The sequence below is a fragment of the Ischnura elegans genome, chromosome 4, assembly GCF_921293095.1.
Source record: "Ischnura elegans chromosome 4, ioIscEleg1.1, whole genome shotgun sequence".
NCBI classification, from domain to species: Eukaryota; Metazoa; Arthropoda; class Insecta; order Odonata; family Coenagrionidae; genus Ischnura; species Ischnura elegans.
In genome coordinates, this window is record NC_060249.1 from 121,126,354 (window position 1) to 121,140,570 (window position 14,217).

The 14,217-nt window shown below is 36.8% G+C and overlaps 1 protein-coding gene across 3 annotated transcripts in view; it reads left to right on the top strand.

Annotated features, from left to right (window-relative positions):
* LOC124157971 (POU domain, class 2, transcription factor 2-like) overlaps nt 1–12,016 on the top strand; it is a 201,450-nt gene extending 189,434 nt beyond the window's left edge. For 2 of the 3 annotated variants that reach the window (XM_046533099.1, XM_046533101.1), the window contains 6 exons: nt 202–312; nt 949–1,032; nt 3,264–3,615; nt 6,307–6,679; nt 6,901–7,184; nt 8,431–12,016. In XM_046533099.1, coding sequence (XP_046389055.1) covers nt 202–312; nt 949–1,032; nt 3,264–3,615; nt 6,307–6,679; nt 6,901–7,184; nt 8,431–8,507 — 1,281 coding nt within the window. In that variant the 3' untranslated portion in view covers nt 8,508–12,016. The remainder of the gene's footprint in view (nt 1–201; nt 313–948; nt 1,033–3,263; nt 3,616–6,306; nt 6,680–6,900; nt 7,185–8,430) is intronic. The other variant, XM_046533100.1, reaches the window with a different exon arrangement.
* The last annotated feature ends 2,201 nt before the right edge of the window (nt 12,017–14,217 follow it).

A 14,217-nucleotide genomic window follows, 5' to 3' on the forward strand; every position in this document is an offset into this window, starting at 1 on the left:
TATTCCATTCTTCAGCTAATACCTTATACGAGGTTTCCATAAAATTTAAAGTCCAGTTTTATGCCTGATAATTATGATATTTGGCATAGCAGTTATTTCACTGCATTCATATGTAAGCACACCAACCATTTTCAAAGCTCTAAGTCACAATTTTGTTTGTAGTCTCCTCCTAGATTATACAACTGTACGAAATTTTTGCAGGCTCTTCAACAGCACCAACAGCTTCAGCAGCAACTTCAGCAGTTTGTATTATTTCAACCTGGTGCCAGTGCTCAGCTGCCACATCAAGCGCAGCTCTTCCTACAGAATCAGGTGTGTGTCAACTTGTCATTGGTCGTATATGTGTCTATAAATATGAATGAAATGTGAATGTAGTGAGTTAACCAGTGCTCATGGTTAATTGGCTTTTGTGACTTTCAAATGCTCTGGAAAATAAGAAACGTTCTCATAAAAAAGCACGTAAGGTTTCTACTTTTTAGTTAAAGTAATCAACCAAGTACAAGAAAAACTGTAACCCAAAATACTGCATAATATGAGTGGGGAGAGAAAGGCATGACTCAAATTCTCACTGATTGGATGCTCCCACTTGCAGTCATGCTTGAGGGGTTAATGAAGCTTTTTTGAAGGCAATGATTCCATATATTAATGAGCTGTCAAGTTTCTTGAGAATTTGTTCTTACTGATTAAGTGGGCAATTGGCTTGAAAAATGATCCATCACTCTATGCATACGATTTTTAATACAATCATAAAAGATTTGACCACTACGGACCTAATCAGAGGTTATAGTGTTTAATTTCATAGCCATTTTCCTGATACGAGGGCCTGTGCTGGATTAAAATTTCATTTGGCATGCAATGTGTCTTCTTGCTTGATTATGGAGGGATTTAGTGTGTTTTTACTGATATCTATGTGGGCAGTTCCAGTGTGTAATTCCAAGGCATTTTCAGGGATTAATGCAACAAGGAATTTCACGGCAAAATCTTCAATCGCGAGGTGTTGTAGTATCACAGACTCATGATCAGGCAGTCCAGGTAATTGAGGACTGCTATCTTGATTGCTTGAATGCATTTAGAATGTTTAATGTTTGTTGTGTAATTTGCAGTAAGTCCCTGATTTATGTCAGAGATGTGTAACAATTATTTGTGATGTTAACTGAAGTAGTCTAAAACAAATATGTAGTGATTCCTCCGACCACTCACATTTAATACTTCACCAATCCGTTGATTCCCAGACATTTAAAAAAAATTAATAATATCTTGTAAAGAATTATGTGTAGCTTTCTTTTAATATGGGAAAGATATAAGTTGTCTTTACCCTCCGTCTCCTGAATTGAATTTTAGAATGTACTAATATACATAACTTGCTTGTATAAAATTACAACTCAGGTATAGTTACCTTTGTAGTTGGAGGAATTACTGTATTTGAGATCTTATTCTTTCCATGTTTTCTCTTATATCAATTCTAAATTTCATTATTATATGCATGGCACTTCTCAAAAAGGTATTTAAAAATGAACTCGTCACAAATGTTAATTTCTTCTCACATGCAGAGCAATACCATCAGCAAAACAGATTTAGTATCAACCTCTGCTGATGATAATTTTTTTCTTAAAAATTCTATCTATTCGGTACCTAATCTCATAAAATATTTTTCCCCTGCTGCGGTTTTTTTTTAAATCATCAGCATGTAATTAAAGTTATTCAGTCCAAAATTTCTGATATTGGTTGCTGGATAAAATTAAGTAAACCACAATTTCCAGTTGAGCTCCACAAAAAAAACATACAGACTACTTTATTCGTGATAAAGAAAACATAATCAGAAACATTCAAAACCCATACCTTAAAAATAAAATTATTTGAGGGCCTATATCCAGCATTTAATTTAAAAGCTTTATGCATTCCTGCCGTTGGAAAAAATTGAGGCACTCAAGCTGAAATATTATATCTTGTTAATTAATTGTTAGATTGCCATCATATAAACTGGAAATACAAGAATATTTATTATTACCTGCCTTTAATGTCCTCTGCTTTTCATCTTGTCATTGACAACTTTTTTATTCTGCTTGTAATAATAATTGGCATGGTTTTTGGTGGTAGGAACACAGAACCTGAAAATCTGTATTGCACAATGAATGTTGCATATTTCGCTTTTTATTGCTCTTGTGTATTTTATTATTTGTGGAAATGCTAATTTTTTTGGTATGAATTTGCCCTAACCACACTGACAGTTCATTATTGCATGAGATATTAAATATGTACATAGATTTTCCTTTGGTAAAACATGTGGTGTTTAAAAATAAGACTGAAAATGCTGAACAAATAACAAAATTGTGCGTAGCAATGGTCTACAAGATTTGAAATTTTAAAAAGTATGTACCTAAGTAACTAATTTGAATATTACATGATTAGGTATTTACTCAGTACTTTATTCACATGGTCAAAGAAATGGGAGGGATTGATATAAAAACTAAAATTGTGCTGGCACAGTGGTGGAAATTTCCATTAAAAGATATTTTCCCAATAAAGTTTGTATAAAGATTTGCCAAAAACAAAATGTTTCCAGAAAAATTAAGGCTTTCTGTCAATCAGAACAAAAATATAAAATTAAAACTAATATCCCATTAATACTAAGCAAACTTATTTTCCTGCACAGTCACTATTTATATGGAATCATTCATCAAAATGAAACTGAAAGTTTGAATCCTGTTCAAATTCTCATTTTCCAGTAGGTTTAGTGATGATAGCGCTAACTCTTTATTCTCTTTGATGCTCTTTGTCACCATGTTGAGATTTTTTTCTCTCAGCCTTAAGGCATTTGGTTTTTTTTTTTTTTAATGCATGTTTGACATTCAGGGTGGGGAAAATGAGTTCACATGTTCTTAGTCAAAACATGAGCATCATCACCCTTTTTATGCTTTGGTAGCGTGAATGAATGTTCATGTGCGGCATTAAGCTCTAAACCTACAAACTTACGGGGCACCTTGTTTAATGACTATCTCAAATAGTGTGGACCTGTTATCTAAAATAAATGCATTGCATTAATGTAATTAATTGTGAAAAGCATTGTTGATAATAATATCATTCCATCCTGAGCACCCTTGTACGCAATATGTTCTAAAATTTATGGCCTAAATGTAATTAAATCGAAAGTCTATCAAATGACATAGAGCAATAGTCACATGATATGCTTTACTAGAGTGAGCTTGGCATCCAATTGAGTGAGAATGTAACTACAACAACAATGTTATTATTTCACGACACAGGTCCAGCAGGCCGTCGCCCAGGCTGCCCAGCAGTTGCAGCAGCTCCAGAAGCAGCACCAAGCACCAAGCCAGCACCAAAGCACACCACATCAGCCACCGACGCCCCCCTCCCATCATCACCACCACCACAGTCACCACCATCACCAGCAGGGCTTGCACGGCCACCACCACCACCACCATCACCTGGCACCCTCCCTCAGCACCTCCCAACAGCAGCACCAGAGCCAGCAAGCACCTCCCCACATCAAGGGTGCCCAGTCAAGACTCTTGGAGCCTCCTCCAGAGGAGACGACGGACTTGGAGGAATTGGAACAGTTTGCCAAAACGTTCAAGCAGCGCAGAATCAAGCTGGGTGAGTGCTTGTTTTGACGAGAAGCACTCTGTGTTTCTTGTGTGATGGAATCGGCTATATGATGTAGTTTATTTGAGTGCCTGCTTGCAGTTGGCACTGGGGAGAGAGAATTGATGATTTTAGCTAAGACAGGGTTCCCACTCAACCTTGAAAACCTTAAAACCTGAATAAGCCCTGAATTTCGTATACCATGAAAAACCTGGAAAAAGCCGTGAATTTCGTCCAAAAGCCTTAAAAATCTCTCAATCTTGATTTTACGATGGTAGAACTACTATTGACCGATTAAAAGAAAAATGGATATTTCGATCATATTTCAAGATCAGTCACGCGCAGCCATGGCCACGGATTTATCTGGACACGTGTATTCGAAGCGCAATTATTGGTCCGTGTGCCATGATGACACGTCGTATTTAAGCCTGTGCCAAAGCCGGAAGACAGGTAACCAAAGTGTTCATTAACAGTTACGAAAATTCAGACACTTCTTAACTTCCCTGGCACCCTAGTCCCTCTATTTTCCCACTCACAACCTTTAGCCGGAGTTGAATTTTGTAAACGATATGTGACTTTAGGAGAGAGAGAGAGCACTCTCATTGCTGCGTTTGCATTCACTGTGTCTGTCGCATTTGTTAAATTTGTAGAGAACGTGCGGCCGATGATTGTTAAGTAGTCAATATTTCTGCCTAAAATGGTTTATCCACAAACCGTGAATTTGAAGACATTTACGCAGTGAAAACTTGGAAGAAACCGTGAATTTTAAAATCTAGATGGAGTGGGAACCCTGTAAGAGGTCTGCATAGAGGAGACTGCTTTCCGTTCGATTGAAGTTTGATTTGTGCTGCCACTTTGCTCTCTCTTTGATCAGTTTTCATGTCCACACATTCTGTGATGAGTGGAGAGGGATCCATTTATTTCCAGTGTTTACATTATAGTACGTATCTACCATTGTGAAAAATAGCAATGAAAAGTTATGAATAGGGTAGATTGTGTCGTCTTTAATATTAAGTTCAACCTTAATTTTTACGTTATTTCCCTGTTAAATTTGGATCGCCCTACTTTCAGTGTTGTGAGTCGCAACTTTTACAAACTCATTTGAATATATGGCAGGTGACAGCATCCATAACGCAGATCATTACCGAGGTGGAAACTTGAGAAAAATTCACTCTACTGTGTAGAGAAATTCTCACTAGGATGCACTGAGTATGAAGTCACTAAACACAGAAGCCTTTGAGCCAATAATTGCTGAAATTGTCTCTTGTAAAACTTGAATGACACGTTATAGGAAATCATAACTTTAAAATAAAATAGAAGTAATTATGATCATAGCAGTGTGAAGCCCATTTATGACCAAATCCCATTTATAACATAGTTCCTGAGTGTAATGCATTTGAAACTATTCCCTGTCATAAATTGGGGCTCAACAACAGTTTTGTGAGTATGATGAAGTTTGGTGATGGTGAAGTAAATTTTCAGGCCCTACAGCTGAAATACAAATGACTTCCTCTCAAAATAATTTGGAAACTTTAATAGAAGGAATACATGCTACAGTGCTGAGAAAAAATTTTAGTGCCACTTATGTATTACTAAATTTAAACAATGTGAAATAATTACCCTTTTAAATTATAAGTTTTTAAAAAATTGGTTCTCTCAAATGGAAGTGAGGAGAATCTGCATTGGTTGCCTGGGCTTTTTAGTCTGAGCAACCCCAGCCAATGTATTGGATTCTGCAGAAGAAAAGGGTCGAGTATCTGTATAAAAATATGTACCCATTTATTTTGGTCTGTAAGCGCATTGTACTGGGATGCACAGATAAGGCATTACAATATGTAAGTTTATGAAAAAAGATTGGGCACTCCTTGACTCAAACAAAATACCAAAATACAGTGCAGCCATTTCAATTAAAAAATACCAATATCTGAAAGAAATTTTTATTTGATCATTTTTGGTTTTTTAGCTCAATACTAGGGATGGATGGCTCTAGGATTTTTTCGGATCCAGATTTGGATCCTTGATTTTCGGAGCCGGATCTTTCGGATCGGATATTTTCGGATCCAAATATGCATTTTCAAATTCCTGACGCTGAAATTCCCCCGATGATTGTTCAATCTCTTGGGAAGAGTCACACTATGTGCCAGTCGTATTTTGCCTTTTTTATTTTCCACGGCTGAAATTCTCCTACGTTACCCTGCGAGAGCTTTCAAACAAAACGGTTCATGAGTAGGACAAGAATCGCATGCGACGGCACATTCGAAGATAGAATGGGAACTCTTTCCACCCTTTCGTGGCATTGCATCACTGAAGCTATTATTTAAAATATCGAATCCAGATCCGATGTCTTCCGCAACTTTGGATCCGATGAAGGACAATATCCGTGGATATTGTCCTTCATCGGCAGCCGGCCTCGGTGGCGGTGGGGTAAAGTCCTCGCCTGCCAAACCGTAGGTCGTGGGTTCGAATCCCGCCTGGGTAGGTGATCCCTATCCAGGCATGGATGTTTGTGTTGTAATTTGTTAATATTGGAAACCCTCATTGTAAAAGGCCGTCATGTGCTGTTTACGGGGGATGTGATAAATAAATAAATAAATATTTGGATCCGAGGTATCCGATCAGACCATCCCTACTCAATACCATTAGGGATGCAAAGTCCCATGCTGTGTGTAATAAAAAGCTCAAAAATATTTATTTTCATTTCAGGTTTCACTCAGGGAGATGTAGGCTTGGCAATGGGAAAACTGTATGGCAATGACTTCTCCCAAACTACAATCTCAAGGTTTGAAGCCCTAAATCTGTCTTTCAAGAACATGTGCAAACTGAAGCCATTGCTTCAAAAGTGGTTGGAGGATGCGGACAACTCATTAAACAATCCAAACTCTCTAACCAATCCCTTGACAACACCTGAGGCGATTGGAAGGCGTCGAAAGAAACGCACTTCCATCGAAACAAGTGTAAGGGTAGCTTTGGAGAAGTCATTCATGCAGAATCCAAAGCCCACTTCGGAGGAAATAGCTCTCCTCGCGGAAACTCTGTCAATGGAGAAAGAAGTTGTAAGAGTTTGGTTTTGCAACAGGTAAGGGACATAATTCCTTATTTTTAATTTGCTAGCCACATTTGGAGACTGCTTATTGCAGTTTAAAAGGCCCATGTGATAGCCTAAGCTGCATTCAGTAGCCTCCAGTTAACGGCTTTATCTAGGTCTATGTTTAAAAAATTATGTTTTATCAAAGATTTTGAATCCCTATTTTTGACACTATTGGTGCCATGTTTTTGAATGAACATTCCCTGTTTCAGGAGGCAGAAGGAGAAGCGGATAAACCCTCCAACGGCTGGGATGGGCAGTCCCACGCCCATCTGCTCGTCAGGGGGCGCCACTCCAGGCCTGTACGCAGCTGCAGCCGCCGTGGCAGCTGCATCCATGGCATCCATGACGCCCCAGAATTCCCTGGGCACCATGGCAACGCCACTGTCCCCTGCCATGGGTGCCCCCCTCGCCCTGGTGACTTCCGGTCACCACTCGTTCGGGGGTGCGTCGACTGGCCCGCCCTCAATGCCCACGCCTCAGCATGCCATCAAAAGTGAGTGAGGGCTGTGTTGCTGGAAAATCCATCCAAGCCAACCTCCAATGGGGCCATTCCCTTGAGGTAGAACACTTCCCGGTGAATGCAACTTTGTTTTTTTTTTGTTAACATGTGCAATGATAGTGCTGAAACTCAGTTCATGTTTTGTGTTTATAGATAAATATCAGCTGTGACATTCGGTTTCTACAATCATGTAGAACCATAAGTTTCATCAATGCATTCATAGTTCCTTTAGCTGGAAGTTCTTGAGTTGAGGATGCGACAATTCTCAAACATTCATAGGCACTGCCAGCCATCAAATCACAACTCTGAAAACAGTGGTTATGAAGTGATTTAGTACTTGGCCTCGAGAGGCAATGGATTTTTTCAGAATACAATCTGAAAGTTTATCAATGTTTTTTCTAAGTAGGAGTACGACATGAAAGCATGAATATAGTGAATCAGTTTGACTTTTGAAGGTAGAAATTCATCAACATTTTCCTTCAGTGAAGGCAAGAACATTATTGATGAATTTTAGTTCCAAAACCTCTCACATTCCATGTAAAGAAGGGAATCTTAATTCATCAAATGGAATCATCTTCATAAATGAAGGACAGACTTCCAAAAGTTTTGGAGAAAAATAACTTGATAATTTTGAGAGTCACTTTCTCCAATGACATTCAGTTGTACATGTAGTGTTGTTAATTAATCAAGTCAAGCTCAAAAGTAAGAGCTTATGTGATAACTGTAAAAGGAGATGAAAAGACAATTACAGTTTGTGATTATTGGTAGATGATACTGGCAATTAATGGTTTCACTTATCATAGAAATCCAAGGGTGATTTGTAATATATTTTTATTCAAGTGAAACTATTTTAAGTGAAACCAAAAATATACTTACTTGCCACAAATCATTGTACCCTGTGTAAATAGATATGATTATGAGGATCCAATTTTGCTACATTTCGATGTTGTAAAATACTGTTGTTTTCATATAAATGTTAGGACACATTGGGTGTTGTACATATGTGTACATAGTGAATATTTGAAAGATTAAAAATATCATGAAGTACGAGTACGTTAATGATTAGGACTGAAAATAATTCAAATGAGCTTAAGGTTCAGAGACTCTTATCACTGTTTCTTGTCAAGTACTTCTTTACTAAATTTGGTACCGCCAGTTCCTTTTATTTGGAACGCCACACACTTTGGGGATCTTCATTGCATTTCAGCTGAATTGTGTGTCCCTTGTTGTTGTATTCTAGTTGAGTTGGAGAGATCACCAACTTGTGTCTGGTTTCTCAATGGTCATCGAAGCCATCCACAATTCCCCTCACTGTAGGAGTAGCAACTGCTTGCAACACTAATCCTATGAAAAGTCACACATTCTGAATTTGGTTCTCCATGACTTCCTCTGTTGCATTAAGCCATCAAGAGTGGCTCGCAAGCATCTGAGAGCAAAATCTGATCTAAGGTTTGCCCATGCTGGCATTTCTTCTTTTGAATGCCCTAAAATACACTATTTCTTGTGCAAGTTTTGGAGATGTTTCCCTTTTTTAAAGTCCTGTCATTTCTTTTTCATGTTCTTCTTTGAATGATCAGCATTATACGTTAACTGAAGATGTGGTTGCCAGTTGCACTTACTCATCAAATCAAGATACTGAATAGAGTTAGCAGAGTTCTTGAAAAGGGCAAAGTTGATACTAGTAGAATCTGTCAACACGTGATGGCAATAGGGGTTCACTGAAATGTATCCGGAAGCAAATGCAAACTCAGCAAGCATGCGAGAGATCCTCTAAAGTTTTTTCCACCCTTCTTCATCACTCATATCTCCCGTCAAGTGTGCATCACTGGCAACAGCCGGAGAGAGGATGGAATATCCAAGTCCTGATTACTGCAGTTGAATTTTATTAAGCTACAATCAAGTCCTTTCCCCAGCTGTCTTTTACTGATTACGTCATGTGCAAGACTAATCAAAGCAATAGATCAAATTTATATTTTAACCAATGAATGTGAAGTCTTCCATATTTAATAAATTTTCTATCATAATAAATCCTGAAACTAAAATTATGTCCCTTATAGTATAATTAAAGTAACAGATACAACAAATATTAATGGACATTGATCACTTTCAGCATATTCTCATTGTTTAATTTCATATTAAAATTGGAATAATGAGGATTGACAGAAAATAATCATTAATTATCCTCCATTGAAAATATCACATTATGAATGAGTGGTGCAACACTGCTCATGAAGGTCTCCTCTGTGGAATTTTCATGTTATTTATTTGAAAAAGGATCCATAATTTGCACTTGTGTACCTATTCTCAATGAGAAAGATCGAGCATACTGCTTAAGTAACCTACACCCAAATATATATATCATTCATGTATGTATAACTTAAAGGTTTTATTGTACTGCTAGAACTCTTAAATGAAACTTGCCATGATCAACTTGCAGACATTCACTTGTTTAATGCAGGGTTTCTAATGTGAAAGTTATTGTGAATGTTGCAAGGAAAGTCATTAGTTTTGTGACGTGATGAGTGTTGTTATATTCATACTCTTGATTCATTACAAATGAAAGTAGAATATGGATTACCTACTTGAGGACCAAGTTATGAGAGTTCCTATCCCCAAAGACGGAGGCAATCTAAAGTGTAAATAGGAGTTGGAGTGCAGATTTTTACGTTAGTAATGCCATAGAAATTTTATGTTAATTAAATTTTAGAATCTGTGTGCTGTATAAATATTACCTAATTTTATTTATTAATGAAATTGTTTATGTTAAGGGGCACTTTTGCTCCATCACAAAGGTAGTTATTGTACCTATTTGTTGGTATTTTTCCGTCACTGGGTCTACCTACTCATCCAGCCATTGTAAAAACCAGAAACTCTTTTGGTGCAGCTGTCTTTGGTTAATAAACCTGTGTTTGATCAAAATATATTCTAGCATTCTAATATGTAAGTTCTTGTTGTCAAGAGACCTTAGAGATGCTTTTTCAGAAAGTGAGAGACTGTCAACATTTTAATTACTGTAAAGAAATTTTATTTATAGTTGAACTCAATTTTTTAAACACAGAAAATTCATGTATACATGAACGGAAATACTTTGGAAATTCCAAGTTTTTCAGAAAGCTTAAGTTGTATATAATCAATTACGGTATTATTAGCACTGGCTGTGCAAACTACTGCAGGAGAGGCATGACAAAGTATTTTGCTTTAATGGAATAACGTATTTAATATCTCCTCACTACATTACAAATAAGTCAATCAAGTATGAACCTTCCATCCTGATTAGTTCCTCTGACTTCATGAGTTTCCTTCTGTTAAACTCTTTCATCATACACCAATATGTATCATACCTACACAAGGTAGAAATTTGGGCTGATACCTCCTCAAAACTTATTGTATTTTGTCCGAAATTCTGTCTCAGATAGTGAAAATTAAATGCATGTAGTACCTATGTCAGAAAAATATTTTTTGTACATCTGTGTAAAATCCTCTCTTTATCACCATAAGAGTGGAAGATAATTTATTCACTTATACAAGAGTATCTTCAAATATATATAATGTATGTTTGCATCACCATAAATAGAATAGGCAACTTTGGCTGAGTATTTGTGTAAACCAACACCCATAATTTGTGGATCATTACGTAAGTACATGTGATTATGTTAAATAAGTAATGGAGATATAGTGAAATCTCCAAAAATCATATAGGTTTTTTAATGTACAGATCCAATCCCAGTAAATCTAGGCAAGGAAAACCTTTGGTCAAAGTGGAAACCTCATGTCAGTGACTGAAGTTGAGCTAACAAAAAAATTTAACTTAACCAAATGCATGTCCCTACCAATACCATTTTTACACCTAAGTCTGTGTCCAAAATGTGCTTAGAAATGCAGTTTGGTGAGTCAGCTTGCAGTGCTAAAAATTTTAGGAATTGACTCTTTAATAAACAAAATTGTCATGATCAGTTCTTAATTGTTGATAAAAATGATAAAAAGACATATTGAATTCCAAGAACTTAGCAAGTGGCTCACTGGTGTATTATGTGTACTGACATAATTGTATGGACTATGGAGTGTCAGCGTATTGGATGATTCCATCGGGTAAATTTATTGACATTATATTCCCTGAAAGACAGAAAAGCTGACTATGTATTAACCAAAAATTTATTTTGATCATGACCCCGAGATAATTTTGCAATGATAAAATGGAAACTTGGTTGATTTTTTACTCCTTGAGATAATAATTTTCAGTTGAAAGGTAGAAATGCATGACAACTGCAAGTCTTGTACAAGTACATATTTAGGCACAGGATATTTAATACGTGTGATTTTTTTTTAACTTAATATGATCTATTTTAAGGTGGCAGCCCTAATTACTGACCTTCATTTCTTTCACTGCCTCGGTTCATGTATTAGCCAGTGTATCCTGGAATTTTATGAAAGAATAAATAAAGTATTACTGTTACTTCTAGTCCGCCGATGATAATTTTGTAATTTGACAATGTCACACAGCAATTTTTAATCAAAGAGTGGTTGTTAATAATGTGCTTGAAGGTAAATTGTGTTGGATTATACAATTGAAAATTTTTCCGATGAAGTTTAATGATAATGTGGAAAACTTTTGAAGCCCCAGAATGAAAAATGTGATGTGAGTGTGAAGTGAAAGATCTTTGTGGAAATAGCTTTAGCCAAATGAAAGCAATTAAAGACACACAAAGTACTCAAGGTGAAAGAATTCCTTTTGACCCATTTTCAAGAAGTGTACATTGCTGTGTACAAAGGGAGGATTTTTGTTATCCATCATTTTATAGAATGAATAAAAATGACTGATACAGGTAACACAATTGTAATTTATTTACTGCCATTGATAATCCAGTGAACCACAGTGTCTCCCAATATATATATATACATTAGAAACAAAGGAACTGGCATTAATAACCTTTGATGGCATATTTTCCCTCTGGTTTGCCTTGAATGCAGCTCCAATTAGCTTTATTATCATACATCTATCCTGTAAATACCTCACGTGTGGTGTGTTGCCTGCATACTCGGGCCGCCATTAGAAAGAAATTATTATTGGTTGTATTAGCAGTATTTTGGAAAGCAACTCTAGCTTCTCTCATTTCACATTGAACTTTCCTTCAATGAGGAGAAGCGCAAAATAATTAATACATAATTACCGCAGAGATAATTTATCAGAGATTGTTTACCTTGTCTTGCCCCCTCTGCTTCGTATGCCAAGACTTGGGAGCAGTCAAGGAACTATAGTCTCTCACTGTGAAGGAACAATGTTGAGTTGAATACATGTAAGCAAATAGGCATTGATCCATGTGCTACTCAGTTGTTGAGGAGCCCAACAAAAGCTACAATTCTAAGCCTCCACAACGATTCAATGCAAAGCACTGCATCAACACTTCAGCATTTTCATTTTTCCCTGCTTTCTCAGATACATGTAATGGATATTTAACCCTCTTGGTGCCGCAAACAGATACATCATTACTGCTCCTCAGCCAGAAAGTGCTACGAGCTGATATATTGGCTTTAAGGTAGGTTATAACTGTTGTTCAAATAAATTATTAGGCAGCAACTATGTAAACTTCTGAATAAAAATCAAATTAAATAATATATGTATGTAGTTAACAATTGATATTATTGTATTACAATAAAAAACACCAGCATTCAAAACATTGATTTTACAGAAATTTTTCAAGGGTGTTGTTTTTTATTTATATAGCCTCAGGATTTCTCAGTGGTAACACCCCAAGTATGCAGGTGGCACTAAGGGGGTTAGCCTATGAAATTTTTGCATAAGTAATTTTAGGTAAGTCTTTTTATATTTTTAAAATATATTCACTTCACTATAAGGTTTGTCACTGACTCACCGAAGAGTTAATTTAGCTCTGAACCTGCAATGACCACATTTAAAATAGTTCCAACTGAGACTTGTTTATAAGGTATCTTCTCCTAAGCCACTTATAGATGGGCTCCTACAACCAACCCACATTCACGGCAACTCCTGTTCTTTAAGGGAAAGAATGGTGTGGTTGGTCTAACCCCTAATTTACAGGCATACATGCATCAGTTCTATGCATTGCCAGGTTGTGACAGTAGGGTAGTTTCCTTCATCAAAGAAAAATAAATGCAGTGATTGCTATTCGTTACCCACTTTTAGGGTTTTCATAGCACACAAATTATTTGGTTTTAGGAATACCAGTTTAAACAAATGGCAGTGGTCTATTTTAACCTCATTTGAAAAAGGCCAGATTGGCGCCCATGCGATGCCACTCCACGTGACGTCACAGGGACCTAGTTTCTACATGAGAGGATAGGAGTTTTACATCGTCTGAGATAACCAATGAATGCATGAGTCACAGAGTTCAGGGAAACATCTCTTAATAATCACTTATTAAAATTGTCTAAGGTCGGAAAGTTTCCTTCGTTTGATCAGGTAGTAATAATCCTTATTTAAGCCAAGCGCTACCTGCTAGAAGGGTACTCAACCACCTGCTATCAGCCTGCATCGTATCAGCGCTCAAGCCTCGCCCCAAGGTCACCTCACACGCCGACAGCTGGAACCAGGAATACGTCACACAGACTTTTACCATCATTCCTACTTAGCCGTCGCATTTTCGCGCGCTTGGAATTTTTCACTTTTCGTTTAATCGCGAAAAATAGATATCGTCATTCGAAAATTTAAGAGCGTGAAATGTGCACCCCAGGAGTATTAATCTTTCAATTAAGGCACTAAAAAAATAATAGGAAACCACCCTATTGACATGATTTGGAAACATTCTGGTTTCATCTTCATTTCAACCTGAAGAAGAAAATTGCCACATTTCCAACTTACGTCATCCTCCACAACTAGACACTGTGAGACAGAATCCACATGAGTTGCACCCTCCACAACATCTTGCATAAGAGCCCGAAAGGCTTGTCCAAAAAAAAGTCTCAATGCTATGAGAGAATTATTTCTCATGAAATTTCTGCTACACATTAACTCAAAAATGCTTGAAAAAAAAAATACTCTTAATGAAAGCTG